Source organism: Elephantulus edwardii, unplaced genomic scaffold (genome assembly GCF_000299155.1).
Source record: "Elephantulus edwardii isolate Elephantulus edwardi_28Jun2011 unplaced genomic scaffold, EleEdw1.0 scaffold00197, whole genome shotgun sequence".
Classification (NCBI taxonomy): Eukaryota; Metazoa; Chordata; class Mammalia; order Macroscelidea; family Macroscelididae; genus Elephantulus; species Elephantulus edwardii.
In genome coordinates this window covers 3298089-3325219 of record NW_006399947.1, presented here as the reverse complement: position 1 = coordinate 3325219, position 27131 = coordinate 3298089, and the positions used below count along the sequence as shown (strand labels likewise).

General features: G+C 39.9%; 1 protein-coding gene across 1 annotated transcript in view; it reads left to right on the top strand.

Annotated features, from left to right (window-relative positions):
• Positions 1 to 256: 256 nt before the first annotated feature.
• Positions 257 to 27131, top strand: part of ATP10B (ATPase, class V, type 10B) — a 175774-nt gene continuing 148899 nt past the window's right edge. Inside the window, exons 1-2 of the mRNA XM_006897041.1 lie at positions 257 to 539; positions 1540 to 1734. Coding sequence (XP_006897103.1) covers positions 265 to 539; positions 1540 to 1734 — 470 coding nt within the window. The 5' untranslated portion in view covers positions 257 to 264. The remainder of the gene's footprint in view (positions 540 to 1539; positions 1735 to 27131) is intronic.

The window sequence follows — 27131 nt, the reverse complement described above, 5'->3', positions numbered from 1 at the left end:
AATAGCACCAATGAGGTCATCAGTAGCCCCCAACTATATTAATATTTAACAAACTCACCAGTTTTAATTGTATGTTAGCTATGTGATTATTTCTTTACTATTTTTTACCCTAGAATATATTGTCCATAGGAATTGAACTTATTTTCCTCAAATCATGTCCTAGTATTTATAATTTAATTGATAAATGAGTAAATAGATAGACCAACATGTCTTACTGTTCTTCTGTCTGTGGTTTTGTTCTCTCACCACAGCCTGCTGCCAGAAATGGCCCTCTCCATAGATTCGTCTCGGTTCCGATGGCAGTGGCGAGTCAGAGATGGCTTCTCTCAGTCCCCGTCAGAAACCACACCACTGCTTTCTCCAGAGAGGCAGAGGCAGAGTTATGACCTGAGACAGCAGAGAGTGGTCTTCCCCAACAACAGGGTATTCCACCAGGATTGGAGACAAGTCTCTAAGGGGTACTCTGGCAACAGAATCTGCACAACCAAATATACCCTCCTCACCTTCCTGCCTCAGAATCTCTTTGAGCAGTTTCACAGGTATCCATCCAACCACTTGACCTAAATACTTTAAACATATATCTGCCACCTGGACACACTTTGTATGTAACTCTTACATCCTGGGGCCACTTTCACTTTCATATTCCAATGAAATAGTACAGGTGTTCCCCTGCATGCCTTGAGAATCTGTGTCATTCATTCATTTATCGATCATCAAATATTTACTGGAGTCTACTGTGTGTCAGATAGTGTGTTGAGTTCTAAAAGTACATGAAAGAAAAGAGAGGTATTATCTTTATTTCTTGTGAAGTAAAAGAAATTGGCATTAATTTATTAAAATTATATAAGTTGATGTAAACTTATTACTAAGGTACAAGCAAGGAGAAGTGCTGTTAAAGGAAATACTATGGAACTGGCACAGTGAAGAAGTTACATGTACCTACCCTTAAAAAAATTATTAAAGTGTGGTCTGAAGAATAAAAATGTGCTTGCTGGGGGAAAAGGATAAGAGAGAAAATAAAGAAAGGATCTAGGAGAATGTTCCTACAGACACCTGCGTGTTCAAATGCAATGAGGGGGGAGAGGAGGGAAGAAAAATATGCTTGAAAAACTTGAATTTATAAGGCACTATCTCAAGAAACCATATGATAACTCTATCATTTCAAATCAAATTAATACTTTGGTAAAATCCTAAATTTTCTAAGTTTTCATATGAGCTACCATTTACTCAGCAGCATCTATGTTCTAGAGTCTATACTATTCACTTTATGCACCTGATGAGTGGTACTTTACGAACTATTTCTAAGAGTCCTTCAAAAGAAGTATCACTATCCCCATTTTACAAAGAGGAAATTGAGGTTCGAGAAGATTGTACAAGCAAGAAACAATAGGGCTAGAGTTTGAATCCAAGTCACTTTGGCTTCAAAGCTCTTACCATAATATTCTAAGTTACTTTGTTATTTTTATTGGTAAAAGAGTAGTACGAGTATTTTGCTGCTTTCTTCAAGGCTTGAACTCACACTTTGCTTGCCTCTTCCAGGTGGGCTAACCTCTATTTCCTGTTGCTGGTGATTCTAAACTGGATACCTTCCATGGAAGTTTTCCACAGGGAAATCACCATGTTACCATTGGCCATTGTCTTGTTCATCATCATGGTCAAAGATGGCATGGAGGATTTCAAGAGATATCTCTTTGATAGAGCGATAAATTGCTCGAGCATCCAAATATATGAAAGGTAAGGGAAATTATATACTTTTCTTCTCTCTTGCAAGTAAGTTACTAAAATCTATCTTGTTTTTCAAAAGATTGACCTGCCTTCTCACATTATATTTTTTTTAACCAGACCAAACTAGTTGTTATGGAATTAATCTTTACTCAAGGCAACCTCTTGTGTATCAGAGGTAGAAATATACTTCATAGACTTTTCAGTGATTGATATTTTTAGAAATAGATCACCAAACCTTTCTTCAGAAACATCTCTGAGCAGACCTCCAAGCTTTGATGAGATGACCTTAACTATTTGTCACATTCAGAGAGTCATTCTGCTAATCCCTGATTATCAGTTGGATTTAGCCCTCAGGGTAGATTTGCTATGTCTAGAAACATGTATTATTATAAAAATGGAAGGGAAGGTATTACTAGCATCTAATAGAGAAAAGCAAATGATTCCACAATTTACAGGACAATTCCCCACAATGCTTTCTGGTCTTAACAACATGGGTCTTGTACTATTAAGAGTGTAGTTATAATCTCTGGAATGAAAGAACCTGATAATGTGAAGAGACAATTCAAGAGCAAAGAATCAAGCAACATGTCTGAAACAAGACAATATATACCGTGCTTTAAACATCTGTGATCTTTGTTTTACAATCCTTGCTTTTAGAACTTAATGAGGTAGGTTTTAGGACCCAGAGTTAATATGTCAGTTCTCCCATGGTGAGGAGGAAAAGGAAGATACCTGTGAGTTACGTCTGCATTCCAACAGGTGGAGTTCTCAAACAAGTAGGAGGAAGTGGCCTGGCAAGGTGTACACCTGTTCTCTTCAAGCGCTTTCCTTGTCATATCTACCCTGGGGTTTGTACACTGCCTTTTTTCTTTTCCATTTTCCTTTTGAAAGAAGAGAGCATTTTCAGCAGAGAAGACAAGTGAAAAATGCCGACCGCGTGGCTCACTGGGAGCTGAACTATGGAATTTATCTGGGAAAAATACCCTTTACCGGAGAGTCAAGTGCCATGCTATGAGAGTTAAGGAAACAGGATTAAGCAGAGATGAGGAAGGAAGGGAGGAAAAAGAGAAAAAGGAAAGAAGACAAGAAACGAGTGGTGGTTTCCAACCTGCCCTTTGAAGGATGGTCCCGCAAGAAGAACCCCAACAAGTGCTATTGTGGAAATCATATCAAGACCAGCAAGTATACCCTCTTGTCCTTCTTACCCAAGAACATCTTTGAGCAACTCCACCGGTTTGCCAATTTCTACTTTGTAGCGCTAGTGGCTCTGAATTTTGTCCCAGTGGTCAACGCATTCCAGCCCGAAATAAGCATGATTCCCATCTGTGCCATTCTGGCCATGACTGCCATTAAGGATGCTTGGGAAGACCTCCGAAGGTTTAAATCGGACAGAATTATCAACAATCGAGAATGCTTCATCTACAGCAGGTAAAGTAATAATAATAATAATAATAAAACAACCTGGGCCTGTTTTGCTGACCCCACTGTGATCTTTCTGTGGTTGTTCATGGCTAATGTTATAGAAGGGATATGATAAAAAGACTCTTTTATTTTAATGAAGACTGTCTGATTCCCCATTACGAAAGTTAACATTTTTTCAAAATGAAAAATAGATCCCATCCATTGTTTAAAATTAGGAAATCTTTATTGTATGGCATTTTCTCTCTTTTTTTTCTAACCTGCTCAACTATTAGCTATTTTGCGTAAATCCTCATCTCTTAGGGTAATGTGACTATGGGCATTTTTGCTTGAGGGTTGATAGAGATTTACTGGGTTTTAGGGGAGCACTGGAATATTGCTTGAGGTGAGTCAGCACTGAAGACATACTGCCCATTGAATCTTGCCTCCAAATCTTATTAACCACACCAAGAGAGACCCAAACTCTCTGAGCTTCATTTTGTTATTTGTCAGAACTTGTTTATTTGTCAGGCTGGCTCTAAGAATCACATGAGATAAGCCATGGCAAGTCCTTAGAACTCCACTTTCCATCATAAATTTTCACTAAATTCAAGTTATGTATTCCCTGCGTAAAGAAAGTTCACTCAGCAGCGAACCAAAATGTTGAGGGTGCCAGTCAATCCATATGAACCTTGGAAGAAAGGCTTGGAGATCTAGTGGGGGGGGGGGGGAGCATCCATTGAAAGCCTTATGGAGCACAACCCTGTTCTGACATCCTTAAAGTCTCTATGAGTCAGAGAAACACAATGACAATTTTCTTTTATTTTCTTTTTTATTATTATTAATTTTAATGAAAGTCTACAGAGATTTTGGATTTTCATTCATTCATTGTTGCAACAATATTCTTTTTTACTTCTGCTTTATCTGTACAAAGCAACACTCACGTTGCCTTTATGATCAAGCCTGTTTTCTTAAGGTGCTCTGACATGATCCTGTCCAAAACTGACCTAGCATACAACCTGTCTTCCTACATTATTTTAAGCATGTTGTTTTCTGAAGGTTTCGTTGAGCAAAAGAGCTGTTTTCTTTCAGTAAAAAAGAAAAACAGAGTTATAGTGTCTCAAAATTGTGATAAATCATACGGCACCAAAGAAAGCATGAGAGCTAAAAATCTGCATTAACAAAGGAAAGGCTTAGCAGCCTCAGAATATTGACTCACGGTCGATAAAGGATTGATTCTTTGCCAATGGAAATTTCATCTCTCTTAAGGAGATGTTGTTGCTGTTGTTAGAAGCCTTCAAATTGGTTCCAAGCCACGCTGAGCCTCTTCCTCTCTTTCATTGACCCTCTATCTGTCTTATTCCCTCTGACTTGATCCACTACAGGTCTGTAAAAGTTCACAGGTGCTCTGATCATTGAATTCAAAGGGGCTTGCCTTGTTATGCACTTCAGCTTCTTAGGAACTGCTTGCTTCTGGGGGGAGTGCCTGGGTGTAAACAGTTAATGTGCTGCTAACTGAAAGATTGGAAGTTTAAGTCCATCCATCCAGAGGGGCCTTATAAGACAGTCCTGGTGATACATTTCTGAAAAATCAGCCCTTAAAAACCTTGTGTATTGTAATTCTACTCCGACATACAGGAGGTCACTATTGTATTCATGGGGTTGCCATGTATGTGGTTGACTGGCAAATTCTTGCTTCTAAACTGCAGTTAACTTCCCTCAGGAAAGTAAAGGGTAAATGCCTTCAAAGTGGCCAAGTAGAGCATTCTGAGTCTAAAGTCCACTTAGAAAACTGTATCAAAGGAAAGTTTCTAAGAGAACTAGCTAACACGAGAGATTTGTTGCCACAAAATTCCCAAGATAAACTCCATGCCTATTCCCTAATATCCAAAGGGTTTCTCAGACTTTTGTATATCTAAAAGAAAAAAAAAATCTAAAGAGGAGTTTTACTTCTTTTGTTTTTTGAGGTTTTTAATCTAGTACTAGTTTTCCCTACGTGGTGCAAACAATTATCATGCCTAGCTACTAATCAAAAGACTGACATTCAAGTTCACTGGAAGGAAAAGCTTTGTGATCTGCTTCGCAGGGCAGTTCCACTCTGGCACACAGGGGTCACCACAAATCGCCAGGACAGATGGAATTGTCTGGGAAGTTGCAAACCCACAGATGTCCACTCATTCCTTACTTTCAGGTAGAGAAGTAAAGCAGAGGAAGAGGTGTGAGGGCTTTCTTCGAAGAGGCTGTTTTTCTTTTTCTGTAATTTATTGTGATTTTAATGAACGTTTATAGAAAAGTTGGGTTTTTCATTCATTCATTCATTCATTCATTCATTTGTTCATTCATTCATTGTTGCATACTTTCCTCCCTAGCCCCACCCTCAGTTTGCTTTAAAAATTCATGCCTGCTTGTATAATTTTCTACCTTTCCCCACCCCTCCCTCAGACCACTTTGCTATTATTTTCTTGTTAAAAATCAGCCTACTCTGTCACTGTTTTCCACCTTTTCTTTCTCTTTTCTTATTTCCCCCATAGAAGCTGCACACTGGTAAACCACAAAATGTTCCTTGAGGAAGAATTCATATGGGCCACTGTGATTCTAGTCCTGCTCCCTTATTTTATTAGGAATCTCCAGTCTCAAGTGTCCTGTAATAAGGAACCTATTCTTGAGGATAATCTCAGTGTTGATGAGATCAGGGAGAAACTCACTCACCTGTGCTGATTACTGGCCTCACCTACTATTGTTACATCATCAGAATAACTTCCAAGAAATGTCTGAAACTGATGTGATAATGATCTTTAAAAAGGGTGACATTAGTTTGCCAGCTCCCTGGCAGGAAGGTATTTAGTGAGTTTTATGATGCTGTTATTGTAGGTGCGTTGAGTCAAGTATGACTTATAGTGACCCTATGAACAACAGATCTGAACCATGTTCTATTCTGTGCCATCCTCACTATTGCAGACATACTTGAGTCCATTGAAGCAGTCACTGCATCATTCTATCTGATTGAGGATCTTTCTTTTGCCAACCCTTCCCCTTTCCAAGTGTGATATCCCTCTGCAAGGAGTATTATCTCCTAGCAACATGCCCAAAGTATGTGAGATGAAGCTATGAAGCTTTGTCATCTTTGCCTCCAAGGAGGACTCTGGCTCCACCTTCTCTGAGACATATATATAATTTAGCTGTATCAATGGGATACTCTCTGCTGCTGGTGGAAACCTTAATTCAAACAGATTTACATCAAGACACTTTGTTGGTTTAAGTCACTAAAAATATTCTAAGGCAAGAAGGTGATCAGACATGGTTTAATCAGTCTTCCAGATTTAACTCATGGAAGTCCTTCTCATTCAGACCCCCTCTGTGTCACTTTAATCTTGAGGTGTCATTTCCTCACGGCAATTAAGTGGCTGAAGACTCACCAACTCTCACATCATCATGTGATAACCTCTAAGAGAAAAAGAAAACACTTCTAGAAATCCTTCTGGAAAGTCAAGAAAAGATACTCACAGAACTTCATCACTCTCTGTTATCCACAGGTGCACTGCATACCAGTTTCTGAACTAATCTCTAAGAGTAGAGCATGGGATTATGTTAATCAAACTCTACCTAAACCATAAGTAGACCAATATGAAGTAAAGGAACACTGAAAAAATCGTTATTGCCATAAAGTTGATTCTGGCTCATAATGATTCTCCATCAGGTTTCCAAGTTTGCAATGATAGGTAACCTAGCAATAAGAAACTGTGCTGCAATCCCTAAGGCACACAGTTCGAATCCACCAGCTGCTCTGCAGGAGAAAGATGGGCAAGGTCCTCCAATGTGATTTACAGCCCCTGAAGACCCACTGGAGGGTCAGCTGTGAGTTAGTTCTGACTCGAAAGCACACAACAACAGCAATGAGAGGAGACTGCCCATCTTCCCACTGACAGATTCAAACCACAGACCTTCTGATTGCAGCACAACTTGTAACACACTATGCCATCAGAGCTACACAGGGGAAAGTGAAAAACACAAATGAAAACAGTTTCCTGAAAATGAGGGAACAGGTGTCAGAAAGGCACTTCCATGTCCTCAAAAGTATAACATTAGCCTTGACATTTTTAGCCTTGACAACTTGGAAATTGTTTTGGTTTTTTTTTTTAACATATTCACTTTGAGACATTCTTTACCACCTATCCCTAAAGTTTTCATAATTTTGAAGTGCATTGATTCTATGAAAGAATCTTTCAGGACGGAAAGCTAGAAAATGCTAGCTAAGCGCTAAATGGCATTTATTTGTGCCACATGCTGGTATTACCGGACAAGATATTTTGCCAAGAATGCAAGATCTAAGGGAACATTTCTTTTTTACAAGCAGCAATGTAACACCTTGTATCTCAAACTCTGGCTGCACCCATTTTATCTCAGAGCCACACTTTTGAAAAATTAATAATCTTTTTTATCATATCTTTGCACCTGAATACTCAGGTCATTAGAATTCTAGGGTCCATGAATCATCTCGCCTGGACTTGTTTATATGGTGGGAGCACGTCTTTTTGCAAACAGCAGAAGTCTTGTTAACAGAATTACAATCCTGTTAGAGCACTTTCTTTTAATATAGCAACTGTGCTTGTAGTCAAAAGGTGACCCATTAATCAGATTTATGGAATGACTTCAAGGAGAGATTAGCTTCAGAATTGTATTAGCTTACTTTCTCTCAGGGCTCGGTTTAATGAATCTAGAAACCATACCAAGCAAGAGATTTGTATTTTTCCGTTCAGCTTAGTAACTTTTTATTTGTATTCAGAAAACGTGTGGTAATGGCGGAGGAGGATGAGCCGAGGGAATTCAGGGTGATTTTTGTCCCCATATTATAATGAAGTAAACACTTACTAGAATCTTAGCAGCCAGTTACTTGCTTCATATTCAGTTCAGAAAATAATAGGTGTGGATGTTGTGTTTTTGCACCACCCTAACATGCCCTGTGGAACCCCCACTTACCCCCACAAACTCTCTAATCAAATGTCACAAGGAATTTATAAAAAGCTGCAATGTCCCATGTGATTTTCTTTTGCAGCCTATGGATAAAGGGAGCAATGTAGAAGGTGTCATGACCCACATGACTCTCAGAAACATCCAGGCGATGGGAAGTCTTCATGGAATAAGCTGCATACCAGGGGGCCCTTGAAGGATGAGAAGCATCTAGCTAGAGAAAGTGAATGCATTTCAGTTCATAGCGTATTCATGTGCAAACTGATTTGTATATACAACCTTTGTAGAGATTACAAAGATTAAAACAGACAGAAAAGTGTGAAATTCAGGAGGAGAATAATCCAGATCAGAATTTTTAGATATCTGGCACTTTTCATAAAGTCTTGGGAAGTCTCCTTTCTGTAAGCAAGGTATCAGCTAGAACGCAAGACATTCCACCTGTCCAGGAAGAGGGGCTGGTCTTCTAACAGTAATGCACTGAAGTCCTCATTGTTCAGCAGTACTGGTTGGCTTTCATATCAGCTTCGTCTGCGGCCTTAATGCAATACAATGTTTGGCACTTCCTCCATATCATAGAGGCCAAAAGATCAAAACCAAGGTGTAGATGGAGTTTATTCCTTTGGAGGCTCAAGAAGAAACCATCCATGCTTTTCCCTTAGCCTTTGTTGGCTCCAAGCAATCTGTTCCATTTCATAGCTTGTGGCTCTGTTATTCCAATTCTGCCTGTCTTCATATGGCCTTAAATGAGTCTCAAATTCCCCTCTCTTTTCTCTCATAAGAACACTATCAATGTATTTTTCTCACTCACTTATCACTGTGGAATCAGAACTGACTCATAGCTGACTCCTCATGGTGTTTTTAAGGCTGTAAAATCTCATGTACAGAGATTATCCATTTTTTTTCAGTGGAGCCAGTTGTGAATTTGAACCGCTAAAGAGGCACATCCTTTGAGTTCGTAGCCCAACTTCTATTATAACACCAGATTTTAAGATAGACCCTAAATCTAGGATGATCTTAAAAGCTTTAACTCAATTACATGTGCAAAAACTCATTTTCTAATTAAGATCATGGTGACAGGTTTGAGGGATTAGCCCAAACATGACATGTTGCTGTGGGGCCACCATGGAACACACTAGAGAGCTCTGGAGGGAGGGAATTTTCCCTGCTAAACCAAGGCCTTGCCTCTTTGGCTATTTGAATCCACCAGAAGATTCACTTTATGGGAAAAATATGGAAAACCCCCGACCTGTGCTACTTACAGCCTTGGAAACCCAACGGAGGGTCAACTGTGAATTGGTTCCAACTCAACAGCAATGTTTCTCCAATCCACTAAGGAGTTCTGGCGGTGTAATGTATTCAATATCAAGCTGCTGACCAAAAGGTTGTCAGTTGGAATCCTCTAAATACTCTGTAGGGTAAAGATGAGCAGTCTCGTCACGCAAAGAATCACAGCCTCAGAAACATGATGGAGGGTCATTATGAGTGAAATCAACTTGGTAGCAATGGGTTGTTGTTTGTTTTGTTTTGTTTTGTTTTGTTTTGTTTTACTTATCCAGCCCAGTGGTCCTAGAAATGAGAAAAGGGACATTCTGATCCTGGTTCTGTCACCAACTAACCACGTAAATGAAAAGAATCCATTTAAATAGTCGGGAATTCATTTGTCTCATCTTTACATGGTCATAATCTCTTTATGGTGTATTTTGCGAAAAGCGGCTGCAATGACAGGCAAAAACACTTTTGAAAATAAAGGATCCATAAAAGCAAAGACAGCACAATCTCAGAGAAAGATGGGCACAGCAGCATCAGCAATAGTTGAAGCCTGGCATCTTACTGGATGCTGGGTTTCAAGGGTTTTGCCAACATATCTGGGATCAAAACAGAGCCATCATTTACTAAACATGTGGCCACATGTTAGTTATCTGATCAATTGGGCCTCCATTTCAACATCTTTAAAATAAGGCAATATTTGTCTCTCAGGGTCATGTGACTTGAATAAGAGAATCTTTTCTTTTTCCCCAGTCAATTTAATAGACCTCCTATCTAGTTAGTTGTTTTCCTTCCTCTACCTGCGATCCTACTAATCATCAAAGGACGCTTCTGTCTGGGTATAAACTTTTCCATAACTTTTATAGTAGTAGACACATAGAGTATTTATCATTTTGCAATTGACTTGTTTCATTCCGTGTAATGTTTTCCAAGTTCTTTCTCATTGTGAGGGGTGTATTGGAATCTTCATTGTTCTTTAACACTGTGTAGTATTCCATTGCTATATGTATTACAGTTTATCTAGTCATCCATTGATGGGTACTTCGGGTGTTTCTTTTCCTTTGCTATTCTGAATAATGCTACACTGAATATGGGTGTACATAAACCTGTTCTTGTCAAATCTTTTATTATTTTAGGATATGTGTCTAGTAGTGGAATTGCAGGTTTAAACAGTATTATATTTCCAATTGTTTAAGGGAGCACCATACCATTTTCCACAGTGGTTGCTTGACTGTAATAATCTCTATTAACACTTCAGCTCGGAATCTGCAGCATAAGGAGCAGTTAGTATTTTTATTTGTTTTGTTTTTAACTTGTAATCACTTCAGTTCACCCTTCAAGTAATGCCCGACTCAGTGAAAGCCTGCGTCTTTCAGGCTTCTTCCACACACATACGTGTCCCCAAGGCACTGTGGCAGCACAATAAAGCAAATATCAGGGTAAAGCACATCATATAATTATTTTTGTTTCCCAGTGTGTATAAAAGTTATGTTTACACTATACTGAAGTCCATTAAGTGTATGATGTCATTATGAAAAAGTTTGAAATCTTGTGAGAGTTGGCAAAAATGTGACACTGAGACACAAAGTGAATGAATACGTGTCAATGGAAACAAATGGTACTGACAGTACTGTCTCATCAATTTTGGCAAGGCCCTGCTTGTCTCTTTTCTAGCTGAAAAATCGAACCAGGAGGGCACCCAAGACAGCAAGAGGGAGGGGAGGAAAAGATGAAGGGGAGAGGGAACGTGTAGAACAGAGCTGAGTAGGAGCAATGAAGACCAGTCAAGGGTTTGAGTGAAAAGCTAAAGTGCTCACTAAGCATAGTGTTTTCAAGAGACTAACAGGTCACCCTCCACAAGTGGAGAGAGGACCCAGGGCCTTTAAGGGTCCTGGTCTTTATAGGACTTGAGTAAATATATGTCAGCTAGAGGAGTGATATGCTTGCATTGAAGATGAATACTCATCTGTCCAGGGGAGGAGGTGGGTGGAGAGTCCCTGGTACTGGAGCTTTTGACCTAATATGGTCTGTTGGATCCTAACATGGCAATTTCCATGGTGATTAAACTGTCATGGTATCAATAGGAGTACTTTTTAGTAAGCGAAAAAAATCACATTTGGTCATTTGGCCTGTATTTCTGAGCATGTGCTACCTTGGGGACATTCCTCAGTTACAAAGTTATCAGCAGCTGTCTGCTTCCCATTCTGGTGTAATGTCTTAAGTTTTAGCCTAATGGTCTTTCTTGGTCCCTAATAGGTTAGTTCTTATCACTGTGTGCCTCTCATCTTTGTGGAATGTCCTCAACTCTAGCCTCCTAACAATCCCTAACAAGAGACTTGCTCAACACAAAGTTGCCACAATGAGGGGCCTGGTGTTCTGACCCTGATTATGTCACCTTTAATTTGTGGGAATAAAAACAACAATAGCTGCAAGCACAATGAAATGAACTATGCTTGTACAAGAGAGGAGTTGCCAGAGCAATTGGTAAATGCCAACAACATTCACTGAGCCACATTTTCCCAGTGGACAGAGTTACAATTCTTTTAAAAGCAGCTCTCTGCTCCCTGCATATTCACTCTCATTTTCTCTTTTATTCTATTGGCAGAATTTTAAGATCTGAATTTGGAAAGCCTTCTCAGGCCTGACCCTTTTTCTCTTCTCCTCTTCCATCAGTAAAGCTTAGCATACTTACAGCATGGTTCAGATTTGCAGAGAGGACGTGGGTGAGCCTATGTCCCTTGCTTCAACCTAACTTCTAGATGTTATTATTTGTTGTTATGTACCGTAGAGTCAGAACCGACCCAGCTGACCTTCTAGGGGGGTTTCAAAGGCAGTTAAAATCCCTCAAGAGGAGACTGCCCATCTTTCACCCACAGACTAGCTGGTGCCCTTGAACTGCGTGCCTTCAGGATTGCAACTCAGCGTCTTGCCACTAGGCCACCAGAGCTCCCTACCTTCTAGATAGAATGTCCATTGATACATCTTACTTGTGCATCTCCTGACAACATGCCCAAAGTATGCGACATGGAGTTTCAAAATCCTTGCCTCCAGGGAGCAACCTGATTTCATCCTCTCCAGGACAGTTAGGGGCAGGTGTGTTAGAAACAATGAGATTGGCTCTAGACAGGGCAAGACTCAGAGCTGTTGCTCAAAGAGTTGTTATGTGTCATAGTTGACTCAACGGCACCTAACAACAGCAACACAACGTATGCTCTATTAATAAAGTGCTTATTTGGTCCTCATTTTAAAGCCATTTCCTCTGATAGTTTTCTGGGAAATGGGCGGGAGGTGGGGGTAGGCAAGGTAATTTGCAAGGAAGAATTTAGTCGTTCCCAGGATCTCTCAAATACTAACTCAATTATTTGCCATCAGGTCAGAGCTGACTCATAGCTAACCCTCCATTGTGTTTCTAAGGCTGTGTAAGTCATACAGAAAATGGCCCATCTTTCTCCTTAAGAGGCATTAGTAGATTTAAATCATCTCAGAGGCTTGGCCTTTGGAAGCAGGAATGGCATCCACTTCCTAAACAACATGCCTCTATAAACTCTTTGAACTTAGGGAGATGATAGTTATAGAAAGGCTTCAGGCGTTTTGTTCATAGAGTCACTATGAGTCGTCCTGAACTTGACGGCAATCAACAACGACAATATCCCTACGGACTACACCACTGAAGCTCCCTTCTAAAATTAAACTACTGTCAAAATGACATCCTTGCATTGCTACAGGTTTTAAATAAAGTGTTTGTGGGTGTCATCAAATTGATTTTTGACTAATAACAACCTAAGGGGTAATTTTTGCAAAAGATCCCAGGTCTGACTCCAGAAGAATTCCTGGCTGAGTTTAACCCTGCTGACAAGCAGCAGAGCACCTAGCCACCGTACCAACAGGCCTTCATTATATGAAAGCATGCATGGAAAATGCTTTGCATCTGCCTGGTATTTGGTAAAGAGTCAGAACATATTAGTGAAAACTTGGCTAAGCAAAGTTCTATAACCTTGAGAGCCAGGTGTCTTCAGGAGCTTAACCCAAATGGACTTAAAATGAGAGACCATTTGGCTAGAATTTGGAATTGGCATGAGAGAAGATAAAATCTCCAGCCACAGATTTTTACTCCAGGCTGTAGTAACATAATCGAAATCGACCTGGAAGAAGTATCTGAAAAATGCAGACAACAAAGAAACAGCCAGTGTCATTTCAACCATGACTATGAAAAGTGCCCCCAGCTGGAATTTATAGACTAGCAGAACATTCTGTCCAGCCTCGGGTGCCTGCTCTGCATTTTGGCATCTGCAAAAAAGCAGGCTTTTCTGTGAAGTGTAAATTTTGTAAGTGCCCACACTACTCCCATCTCCTCACCTTGACCTCACAGAAGGCTTTAAACCATTTGAGCCAACTCATATAGAAAGTATTGTTATTGTTGTTGTTGTTGTTATGTGCTGTCAAGTCAAGTACAACTCATAGTGACCCTATGAACAGCTGACCCAAACCCTGCCCTATTCTGTGCCCTCCCCATCATCTCTGACACACTAGAGCCCATTGTTGAAATGCCTGAGTCATTCAATCTTGTTAGGGGTCTTCCTTTCCTTTGCTGACCTTCCATCTTCCCAAGCATGATGTCTCTTCCCAAGGAATAGTCTCACCCAGCTACAAGTTCAAAGTATGAAAGATGGAGCTTCACCATTCACTACCTTCATGGAGAACTCTGACTATACCTTTTCTAAGACGTATCTGTTTGTTCTTTTGGCAATCCGTGAAATATTCCATACTCTTCTCCGGAACCACAAAGGCATCAATTCTTTTTAATATTAATTGTCCAGCTCTCTAATATGTAGCAGGTTATTGAGAAGACCATGGCCTACATAAGGCATGCCTAAGTCTTCAAAGTGACATCATTGTTTCTCAGGAATTTGAAAACATCCCTCACCGCCGACTTGCTCAATGCAGTATGCCTCCTGATTCCTTAACTACTGGTATCAAGGATGTTGAATGCATTAGGTCCTCCCTAAAACTTGTGAATGGATAAGTCATAAAACAAGAATTCAGATGTCGCTGAAACCCTGCTCTCACATCAACAGGCATGCTATGTATTTCAGTAGGTGAGGATTTATAGTCCAGTTTTGCCATTAAGGAATTCACAGTTCCAGCAGGTGAACCTCTAGTTCACAGCACACCCTCGTTATGTCTGTTACCACTTTAGAGGTTTCCACCCCATATGCATCTCACTGTCAAGGAGCACCAAGACACAGCAGTAACATGACACTTGCACAGCTGACATTCATATGTTCTAGCAACACACACACACACACACACACACACACACACACATTTCCAAACTCATACATTAACTAAGGGACAAATAGCCAAAACTACCTAGTGGGCCTCGTATAAGCCACATAATCATTTTGAGCTTCATCTCTAAAAAAGCAGTTGTTTAATGATTAGGCAGTTCAATAATGATGCAGAAAAGATATTGTAGCTATTTGATAAATGTAAGTTGACAGCACACAGTTGCCATCGAGTCAGCTCCAACTCATAGCTACCCTGTGTGCTTTGTGGCGTTTTCAATGGTTTATTTATTTCAGATGGCAATTTCCAAGCCTGTCTTTCTTTCATTCTTTCTTTCTTTTTAATTTGTGAGGCAAAGATTCTGGGGCTTCATCTGACATACTTTTGACATGTTGCAAAGAGAGACAGGTCTTTGGAGAGGGACATCATGCTGGGTAGAGTGGAGGGACAGCTCAGGAGGGGAAGACCCTCTATGTGGTGGATTGATTCAGTGACTGGGGTAATCGGGATGGGTGTGTCAGAGGCAATGAGATTGGAACAGGATAGAGCAGGGTTTAGGGCTGTTGTACATAGGGTCGCTATGAGTCGAAAACGACTTGACAGCACATAACAACAACAACAATTTGTGTAAAGGTTTACAGAGGAAATAAGTTTTCTATTCAACAGTTCAGTTTATACACATTTGATTTGTGACATTAGTTGCAGCCCTTTTAATGAATAATATTCTTTTCCTTCCTCCTTGGGTTCTGTTTCCATTCAGCTTTTTGTTTTCTTGCCCTCTTCTGTCTTCTGAATTTTGTGTTGGGATATATGCTACTGGTTTGGTCTCCTGCAATGAATTTCTACTCACAGGTGTTACTGTTCCCTCTCTAGACTTGTCTATAGTTTGGCTGAAAGGTAATCCACCAGTGGCGATTTCAGTTCTAGCTTTGAAAGATGTCTAAATGCCACAGTCTTGGGGATTCCACCAGTCTCTCTTATTAAATCAATGTCTGATTTAAAAAAAAATAGTTCTATAGTTTTCTATCATAGTGGCTAGACTTGGGTTGTTACTCTGATTAAAGCAGTCTGTACTGATGCTAACTAATGTCAACAAAGAAACACTTCTGTTTGGGTACCAGGAGATTCCTGGACTTGGCTGGTTGTTGTTCTGTTGGGTGTTGTCGAGTCGAATATGACTCATAATGACTCCATGAATAACAGATCTGAACCCTGTCCTATCTTGTGACATCCTCACACTTCCTGACACACTAAAACCCATGAGGCAGTCACTGTGTCAATCCACCTGGTGGAGGGTCGTCCTAGGGTCTGCCCCTAGAGATCTTGGTAGATGTAGTCCCTTTCTGGAAACCTCAGTTATACAAGTCTTGGCACTTGCTGGTTCCACTTAAATTCCTACACCTTCTGTGGTGGCAATTTTTTTTTGTGCAAACCCATTGACACTTGCCAATGGGTCAATTGTTGGAATGCACTGATTGGCTCTGTTAGCTGATGTTGTTATGTGCTGTCAAGTCAAATACAGCTCATAAAGACTCTACAAACAAGAGATCTAAACCTTGTCCTATCCTACACCATCTTCATGATCTCGCATATATATGAGCCCATTGCTCAAGTCACTGTATCAATCCATCCCTTTGAAGGTCTTCCTCTCTTTCACTGGCCTTCCACCTTTCCTAGTATGATATCCCTTTCCAAAAAATAGTCCCTTTTAACAACATGACTAAAGTATTCAAGATAAAACTTCACTGTGCTTATCTCTAAGGAGCACTCTAGCTGCACCTTCTTTAAGACATATCTGTTTGTTGTTTTGCAGTCTCTGGGATATGGAGTACTCTTCTACAACACTACAACACAAAAGCATTGATTTTTGCCCCCTTCTGTCATCCTTTGTAGTTCTCCAGATCTCAGATGCATAGCAAGTGACAGAAAAGACCATGACCTAAATCAGGCAGACCTTAGTCTTACTAACATTATTGCTCCTCAGTATTTTGGAAAAGTCCTTGACAGGAGATTTACTCAATCCAAAACGTCTTTTGATTTCTTGCCTCCGGGTACCAAAGTTGTTGATTGTAGAGTCAAGCAAGATGAAGTTGTTGATGGTTTCAATCTTTTCTCCATCTATCATGATGTTGTCTATCCACCAAGGGGTGAGGAATTTATCTTCTTGGTGTTCAGATATAATCTATATTGAAGGCTGTCATCTTCTGTAGAAAGTGCTTCAAGTCCTCACTTTCAGTGAATGTCTTAGGGACTCTTTGACCATCGGATGATGCTTGGTTCCATTTACAGGTTCTTCTCCAGTACCTCCTTGTTCTTCCCTTTGTTCTTTCTCTGGTCCCTTTCAGTCCCTGGGACACTTCTTAAATTTAGATTTTTCTTAATCCTGTTAAGAATAGCAAAACAAAAGTCCATGCTTTTCTACGCAAGCAAAGAAAATGGTTTATTAGAAAATACTTTCCAAAAGAAGACATAGAAGGTCAAAGTGCTGCTAGCCCACGACTCATTCAACAACAGCAAGTGGGAGACTTTTAAAAGCTCTGGAGAAGGGGAAATGTTACCATCTTTATTCACGGAGAAGGTTGAGTTTTGAAAGTTAACTTATCAAAAGCAAGATTGTCAAGTTTGTTCATGGAGGAGGCAGAGCACCATCTCTGATTGGGCCTTGGGGGAGGGATTCAGATAATTAGGCACATTTGCAGGTGTTCTTTCAGATGGCTGCCACTGAAGTACTTTCTGGGTCCAGTACAGATGATCTAGCCGGCCACAAATATGCATCACTCAACACATGTGTGTAGCTTTAAAGATGGCCATCTTCAGGAGAGGCACGTGGTCATCATGGAACATGCCTTTAAAATGCCTGAACAATGAATGAATGGAAATCCAAGATCTCTCTAAATGTTCATTAAAATTACTAAAATAAAAATTAAAAAAAATAAAATAAAATGCCTGCTCTCTAGAAGATCCTACAGGAATCATTTACATGGACCCTAAAATCACTTAAAAGCAGCTGGTGGATTTGAACTGCTTGCCAAAGAAATGTTAGGGGACTTTTTATTGCTTTATTGCAGGTTGCTGAGAGTAAAAGGTTGTTAAGTGGTAACATCTGGAGGTGTCTACGTATTTAGGGTATATTCTTAGGTCTATAAATGCCTACTTTAGTTGAACGCTGTCTTTCCAGATCTGAACTACCTCAAGGGAAAATAACTTAGTACATTATGTAAAATAAAAGGAAGGAAATAAAGTCTCTGATTCAAAGCAAACCTAACAGTAACCCAGTTAAAGTTTAAACCCATTAAAATGTTCCCTTTCATTTCTTTTTTTAATATTTCCAGAGCTCCCTAATATTTACTAATTTTTTCATTGTTGAACATTTTCTTCCCCCCTCCACCAGCATTTAATTTCTTAAAAAAGCTGTCCTTGATACAGGTTCATAAGGTCCTATTTGTATGTTAATAGAAGGGAGTGATGCTTAACAAGATTGCGGGGGGAGGTCAACTAAACCAGTTAAATGATTTAAACTTGATAGACTTTCCTCAAAACTGTCCTCTTAGATTAAAAGGACATTTTTCCTTTTTACAATGTTATTAAAAAAATATTTTTTTACCTTTTTTTTGTTTGTTTTTACTTTTTGTTGTTGTGTGTTATTGAGTCAGAACCAACCCATAGCTGACCCTCCAGGGGATTTTCAGAGGCAGAATTTTCTACTGGGGTATGTTGTTATTGCTGTTATGTACCATCGAGTCACTTGCAACCCTTATGTACAGCAGCTCTGAACCTTGCTCTGTCCTGAGCCAGTCTCATTAAGTCTGACACATCAACCCCCATTGCCCCAGTTACTGTATCAATCCATCTCATTCAGGGTCTTCCTATCCTGCACTGTCCCTCAACCCTTCTAAGTATGATGTTCTTCTCCAAGAACCGATTTCTCCTGGCCATGTGCCGAAAGTATGTAAGACAGTTTCAAAATCCTAGCCTCCAAGAGGAAACTTGGTTTTACCCTCTACAAAACAGACCTATTTCTTTTCTTGGCAATCCATGGTATTTTCAAAACTCTTTTCCAGTACCAGAATTCGAAAGCACTGATTCTTCTTATGTCATCACTAGTCATTGTCCAGCTCTCCAATGTAAAGCAAGTAATTGCAAAGACCATGCCCTGGACCATGCCACCTTATTTTCTAGACTGACATCGTTGCTTTCCAGTATTGGAGAAGTCCCTGACAGCAAGTTTTCCCAAATGTAATTTTTTGATTTTGTGACTGCTGGTGTTAAAAGTGTTGATTGTGGGCCACTTGAACAGAGCAGAGAAGCCCACTAGTTAGCAGGGAAACAGGATTACAATGTTCTGGATCAAGGGCCTCACAACAAAGCTAGACCTGGAAGAAATTAAACGGAAGATGTATGAAGATGTTATCTCTTCAATATGCAACTTCCTCATCTATGTGGCTCTGTTGTCACTCCTTTTATCTTAAATTGGATAGCAATATAAAGATTTGGCATCACATAAGGGCATCATTATATGAAGATCCTGGTTCAAATTTCCCCTCCCATTTGCAAATGAATAGACTCAAAGACCTAAGAAACTCTCAGATTGAATGGACCTTAAAATTCTACTTGTTAAGAACAATTTGCTCTGGGCGTCACAGCTAAAATATAAAACTGGGAAGAATGATAGGCTTTCTTGTGATTATGTGGCACCTTTATGCCTGTGATAGTCAAACTCCAAGAATGGTGGTATAATTGTAAATAATGTCAAACTTCATTTCTAGCAAGTATTAATTATAAGCAAAATGTGTCTGAAATAAAACAAAACAAAAAAGTGTTGATTATGGAGATGAGCAAACTGTGTTAGCAACCTCAATTTCTTCTCCATCTACCATGATGCTTCCAATTAGCCCAGTGGTGAGAATCTTTGCTTTCTTAATGTTGAGCTTTAATCCATATTGACCTTCTATTGCATGTGCCTCAGGCCTTCTTTAGTTTCAGCAAGAAAGGCTTTATCATCTGCATAATATAGGTTTTTGATGAGTCTTCCTCCAATCCTGACGCCACATTCCTCCTCATAAACCCCTACTTCCTGAATGATCTGTTCTGCATGTAGGTTGGAAAAAGTATGGAGACATGACAATCCCTGATGCACTTTCTTCCTGATTTTGAACCATGAAGTGTTTCCCTACTCTGATAACTGTTCTGATAACTACTTACTGGTCCAAATACAAGTTTCCCATAAGCACAATCAAGATTACCATTCTCCTCAAGGTTAGCCACAATTTGTTGTGATTCACACAGTCAAATGCCTTTGCATAGAAAATTAAACACAGATAGATGTTCCCTGGTACTCTGCTTTCTGCCAAGATCTGTCTGACATTGACAATAATGTCTCTAGTGCCATGACTTCTTCTAAACCCAGCTTTTATTTCTGTTAATTCGCTGTCAATGTACTGTTCCATTCACTTCTGGATGATCACCAGGAGGATTTCGTTAGTGTGATATTATTTGATAATTTCACACTCTGTGGGGTCATCTTTATTTGGAATGAGAATAAATATGGATCTCTTCCAGTAAGTTGGCCAAGTAGTTGTTCTCCAGATTTATTTCTTGGCACAACCTGGTAAGCACACCCAGGACAGTATCTGTTTCTTTAAATACATCAGTTGGTATATACACAATATTGTTGTTGTTGTTGTTGTTGTTGTTATGTGCTGTTGAGTCACCTGCAACTCATAATAGCCCTATGTACTAAAGCCCTAAACCCTGCTTTATCCTGTAGCAATCTTACTGTCTCCGACACACCTACCCTCAATTACCCCAGTCACTGAATCAATCCATTTCATCAAGGGTCTTCCTCTCTCGTGCTGTCCCTCCATCCTCCCAAGCATGACATCCCTCTCCAAGGACTGGTCTCTCCTTGCAACATGCCCAGAGTATGTCAGACAAAGCTTCAGAATCCTTGCCTCCAAGCAGCAACCTGGATTAACCCTCTCCATGACAAACCTGTTCATTCTTTTATAAGTCCATGGTATATTCAACACTCTTCTCCACCACCACAGCTCAAAGGCATCAATTTTCATTCTATCATTCCTACTCATTGTTTCGCTCTCTGATGCATAATAAGTGATTGCAAAGACCATGGTCTGTATCAGGATCGTATTAGTCTCCAGACTGACATCATTGCTCTTTAGTAATTTGGAGAGGTCTCTGACAGTAGACTTTCCCAATACAACACATCTTTTCATTTCCTGGCTGCTGGTGCCAAGATTGTTGATTGTGGAACCAAGCAAACTAAAGCTATGAACAATCTCAGTCTCCACACCATCCATCACAATGCCGCCAATTGGTCCAGTGATGAGAATCTGTTTTCTTGATATTGAGCTTTAGTCATAAAAGAGGAGAAACAGTTGTAAGCAGACACTAATGACTGGAACATGGAATATGAGAACCATGAATGTAGGAAAATGAGATATTATTAAGGAAGAAATGGAACACATAAATATTGACATATTAGGTATTGGTGAAATGAGATGGACTGGTATGGGACATTTTGAGTCAGTTCATATAATCCACTATGCTAGAGATGAAAAGGTGAGGAAAAACAAGATTGCTTTCATAGTTAAAAAAGTAATTTCTAGATCTGTCTTGAAATACAATATTTTGAGTTACAGGATAATATCCATGCACATACAAGAAAGTCCAGTGAATACCACTATCATTCAGTTATATGCACCAAAAAATAGTCAAAGAAGAGGAAATAGAAGATGTATACCAACTTTAGCAGTCAGAGATTGATTGAATGTGCACTTAAGATGCATTAATAATGGGTGACTGGAAGGCAAAAGTTGGGAACAGATAAGAAGGATCAGTAGTTGAAGAATATGGTCTTGGTGACAGAAATGAAGCTGGAGATAGAATGATAGAATTCTGCACTATCAATGATTTATTCATTGCAAATATATTTTATAAGAAACTTAAACACAGGTATACACATGGATTTCACCTGATGGTATTCATAGTAATCAGATGGGTTACATCTGTGGAAACACTGGAAAAGCTCAATATCAGCTGTGAAAACTGGGCAGGGTGCTGATTGTGGAACAGACCAACTACTCAAATGCAAGTTCAAGCTGAAGCTAAGAAAAATTAAATCAAATCCACGGGAACCAAAATTTTACCTTGAGTTCTATCCCACCTGAATTTCAAAATCATCTCAGGAACAGGTTTGAGGCCTTGAGTGAAGACCAGATGAGTTATGGGAAGATATCAAGAATATCATCTAGGAAGAGTGCAAAAGTTCATTACGAAGACAGAGGAGGAAGAAAAGACCAAAATGGATGTCAGAAGAGACTCTGAATATTGCACTAGAGTGTCAAGAAGCCAAAGCAGAAGAAAGAAATCAAGACATTAAGGAGCTGAACAGAAGATTTCAAAAAGGCAGCATGGGAAGACAAAGTAAATTATTATAATGAAATGTGTTAAGAACTGGAGTCAGAACATCAAAGGGGCCAAACTCACTCAGCATTTCTTAAGTTCAAGGAACTGAAGAGGAAATTCAAGCCTCAAGTTGCCATACTTAAGGATACTCTGAGCAGAATATTAAATGATCCAGTAAGTATTAAAAGAAGATGGAAAGAGTATACAGAGTCATTGTACCAAAAGGATTTGGCAAACACAGAAGAATTTAATGAAACATATACATAATTCAAATAATTAAATAATAAAATGGCTTCATTGATTCACTCCCTCCTGTGGAGTCAGTCCAGCTTATGGCAACCCTCCATCAGGATTCCAAGGCTGTAAATCTTTTTATTTTATTTTATTTTATTATTTTTGTGTGAGTGTACCGTCAAATCAGATCTGACTGGTACAGGAGAAGATTGTCCCTCCTTCCCTGGCAGAGCATATGGTGGATTTGAACCGTGCGCCTCTGGGATTGTAGTTGCAGCTCCTTGCCACTAGGCCACCAGAGCTCCCCGGCTGCTGTAAATCTTAATAGAAGAAGATTGGCCACCTTTCTCCTGAGGAGCTGCTGTTGAATTTAAACTACCAGAGACTGTCAGCCTTTTGGTCAGCAGCACAACTGGCTACAGACTACACAACAAAAGCCCCCTAAATGAGTAGAGCTGAGTATAGTTTTCCTTTTAGCTCAGGACAAATCTTCAAAAAATTAACAAATATTTACTGAGCGCTCCCCTAGTGCCACAGAAGTAGAAACATTTAAGACACAGCTCTCACCAAGAGAGCTAGTGTTATAGTCCATAGCTAGTTGAACTGTTTTGCCAACGATTATGGTTGCAGAGGTTCTGCAGGAGAACAACGGGTAATTTCCTGCTATTGTGACGCAAAGCCTCTGAAACCCAATGGAGAGTCACTATGAGTTAAAACAAACTCAACAGCAGTGAATGAGTGATTCAGCTCTCACCAAGCTTATTCTACAGTTGAAGTAGAAGATGCATAAAACAATTAAGAAGCAAGGGCCATAAAAAGCAAGAAACTATAGCAACAGAAGGGGCAGCTAGTGGTGTAGTGCCCAAGGAGTCAAAACAAAAAGGTGGCATTGGATCTGCCGAGGCTGGAAAAGGAACTTCCTTTAGCATCTCATGCCCTAGAATGCCCTCAGGCTTCTTCTCCGTCACTGAAACCTTGACTTTGCCCTGCTTCACCTGTGAATCCCCTGGTATTGAAGTTGACTTGCTTCCAAGGCCATCACTACTTACAGCCATTCTATGCTCACTTCTGTTTTCTGTGTATAGGAACATCACAATGAAAATATCAGAGATGTTTCAGCCTAAGCTTTGTTGTTGCGTTCTTTGATCATGTCACTCCCCTTCTCTGGGCTTGTCACTCCAACTGAACATAGAAATCTATCAAATCCCTTCCAGCTCAGGTGTTAAAAGACGGAAAAGTTCCTAAAAGATAAACAAACTGGGATCAATCTTAGAAGGCCTAGTCTACGGCATAAGAAGACTGCCAAATACAGCCAGAAATGCAAAATCTGGAGAGGATAAAATTGATGAATAGGACTTTCTAAGATTGACTCTCTGTGTGCATCAAAACTTTTTCCAACAGGGTGAAAAGAAAACCTACTGACTGGGAAAAACGTATGGCAATATCAGCTCAGACAAGAATCTTAAAGTGAAAGTTTACAGAATACTCCTGGGTCTCCACAAGAAAAAGACTGATAACCCAATTACAAAATGGGCAAAAGACATGGAAAGAATTTTCACAGAGGAAGGTATTTGGATAGTCAATAGACACATGAAGAAATGCTCAAATTCACTGGCAATAAGAGAGAAGCAAATAAAACCACAATGAGATACCATCTTACTCCAGCAGCAGTGTCAAAGTTTAACAGGACAGCAAGTAATAAATGTTGAAAAGGATGTGGCGAGGTAGGAACTCTTATACATTGTTGGTGGGACTGTAAAATGGTACAGTCACTCTGGAAGGCAGTTTGGCATTTCCTCAAAAAGCTGAACATAGAAATTCCGTATGACCCAACTATTCCGCTGCTTAGAATATACCTTGATAAAATGAAAACTGAGTCACAAATGGAGACTTGTACACCAATGTTCATAGCAACGTTATTCATGATTGCAAGAACATGGAAACAGCCCAGATGTCCAGCCACAATCGAATGGATTGAGAAATTATGGTACATTCACACAATGAAATTCTGTGCAGCATGCAGGAGCAATGATTTTGAAAATTTCTACCTAATTTGGGAGAGACTGGAAAGCATTATACTGAGTGAACTAACTCAGTCCCATAAGGACAAATACTGTGTAAAACCATTATTGTAGAATGAATATGGGATCCAAAGAGCAGGAGGGTGGAAGCAGAGGGGTGAGAATATGCAGGGATGGGGGGAATTAATCATGAGGTCCTACAATTTGATGGGTGGCGGTTTTGAGCAAATGGATAGAAACTGGTGTGAAAAACAACGTATTCCAATTTTGTATACAAACCAGTGTAATAAAAAAATTGGGGGAAAAAAAAGATGGAGACTGTTTCAACAGCCAGGTTCCAGAGCCCTCCATCACCAATCTTCTGCCTGGGTCCCTCTTTTATGGACTTGGATTTGGAAAAGATTTGGCTTACTTTTTAGTTCCATGTGTTTACAGAGTATTTTGTACCTAGGTTTAACTCAAGGAATACAGTCATGAGCATAAAAGGTGGTGTCCCGATAACATGAACCAAAGAAACTAAATCCCTGGGATCTACAGAGTGATAGCCCTCACTATAAGAATCGTCATCATCAATATCATCAAAAAAGAAGCTTGTATTCATTAAGTCCTTAAGCAAAAGTTCTAGGATCTGTTTCTAAGCAGATCATAAGACATTTCCTTTCCTTTTAACAATCCTCCTAGGCAAGTGCTAATATTACTTTCAGTGGACAGATAAAAAAAAACAGAGGATTTGAGAGGTTAGATCACTGACCTCCGAGGTCACAGATAGTAAGATAATAGCTGATAAAACAGATTCAACCCCATGCTTAATTCCTGCCTGTGCTCATTCTTCCTGGCTTTCTTTCACTCTGAGCCTAAGCTTCCTGAGGAACAGCCCAAGCCAGCTCATCAATTTTTTTTTTTTTTTTTAAAAAAAGAAGTCCCAAAATACAAAGAATCCCCTTGGAAAATCCCTTCAAACCCAGTTTTCTGAAATCTTTTTTTAATGAGGCCCAGATACTTAAGAAATGGGGCCATGGCCATCCTCGGCTCTTCTATTCCCCTTTCACCTGCTTCCTCATGACATCTAATTGGTTACAAACATCTCTTGTTGTTTATTTACCTCTTAACAAGCCCTATCTCCTATCAAAAAGCTGTTTAGCACTGTATCACTTAATTTCTCCTCAAGGCAGCATCTGCCAGATGGAGTCCTAGTCTCAAGTCATGCTGATTGGACTTTTTTTAAAAATGGCAGTGAGCATCACATGGAACCAAAATAGCAGTCAATTCTCAGGTGTGGCCTCACTGAGCAGGGGATGATCAGGAGTGTGTGGACGCACCCATCTGGGGCAGCTGTTCCGAAAGTGCTGGATTAATGAGGGAAGGCTTCCACAGGCAGCTCCTGGCCAGCTGGCGGCGCATCTGGACGTCACTCAATGCAGAGGCATGCTGCCTTTCTGTTTCACTGCAGTAGACCACTCTTCACCTCCCAGCTTTACCCTGCGGGGGCTGTGCGGGTTGCACAGATGTATTTCTGGCAGTTGAGGAGACTGGGCCTCAATAGATGGGGAACCAGCATAGGACAAAGGGAAATATCTCTAGAGTCGTGTTTGTTTAGCATTAAAATTCTGAAAACTTTGCCTCTGATCCTATAATAATATAAGGTTCAGGTTAATATCAATTTAATTCTTCTTCAAATTGTTATTGTTAGTTTCTACTTGAGCTGGTTCACCACAGACCCATGTACAACCCAGGACCATCTTTATGATGGTTGTACGTTTCAGTCCATTGCTGTGCTATTGTGTTAGTGCATCTTACTGAGGACTTGTCTTGTTTTTTGCAGATCTTCTCCTCTTCCAATTTGTTGATAGAGTACATCAAGTTGGAACTGACTCATGACTGATCCTCCAGTGGGTTTTCAGAGGCTGTCATTAGTCAATTCAACAGCACTTAACAATAACTCTTCCAACCACGATGTCCATCTCTAGCAATTGGTCTTACCTAATGACTTGTCCAAATTAAGTAAGCCAAAGTCTCACCATCCTGGCCTTAAGGAGCATTCTGGTTATGTATTATGGTTAATTAAAAACCATGCTGCCACCACCAACCCCCACCCCGCAGAATCTCTTTGGAAAACTAACACAACAAAATTGTGTCAACACCATAGTTTCATTGATTTGAACAAATAATAGAGTACCATAGAGACATATCTAGAGAGAACTAGAGGGAAGTATGGTGGCCTAATGATAAGAACCTGAGCTGTCAACCAGAAGGCACGTGGTTCAAATCCACCAGCTGCTCCATGGGAGAAAGATGAGCAATCTCTTCCTGTGCAATTCACTGCCTGTGAAACCATCTAGATGATCAGTTATGGGTTGATTCTAACATGATGGTAACTAACAACAACAACAACAACAGAGATATATCCGCCTTTGTGTGAGAAACTTGGCCTCAAGGATAGGTGAGCTCTGTCCTGGGGAGGGTGAACGTATAACCATGACTGGGAATTTTCCTTCACTGTCCCATGGAGGATTATATCTAAGAGAAAGACAGAAGTGATTTTTACCACTATGGTAATGTCTCTTAATATCCCAAGAACAATCCAAAATAAGACAAGGACTAGTCCGACTTTAGCTTCTTAGGTGACTGCAATGACCTTTTGATGCTCATGATTTTGATGAGAACTGACAAGACAAAATTCCAGCAAGCAGTGAGGGGACTGTGCAGAGAAATGTGCATAACCTAAGCTGATTTCCACAGATCTCCATCAACTAATAATTACCCACATCCTTTAATAAGCAATCTCTCAATCAATTTCTCTCTCTCTCT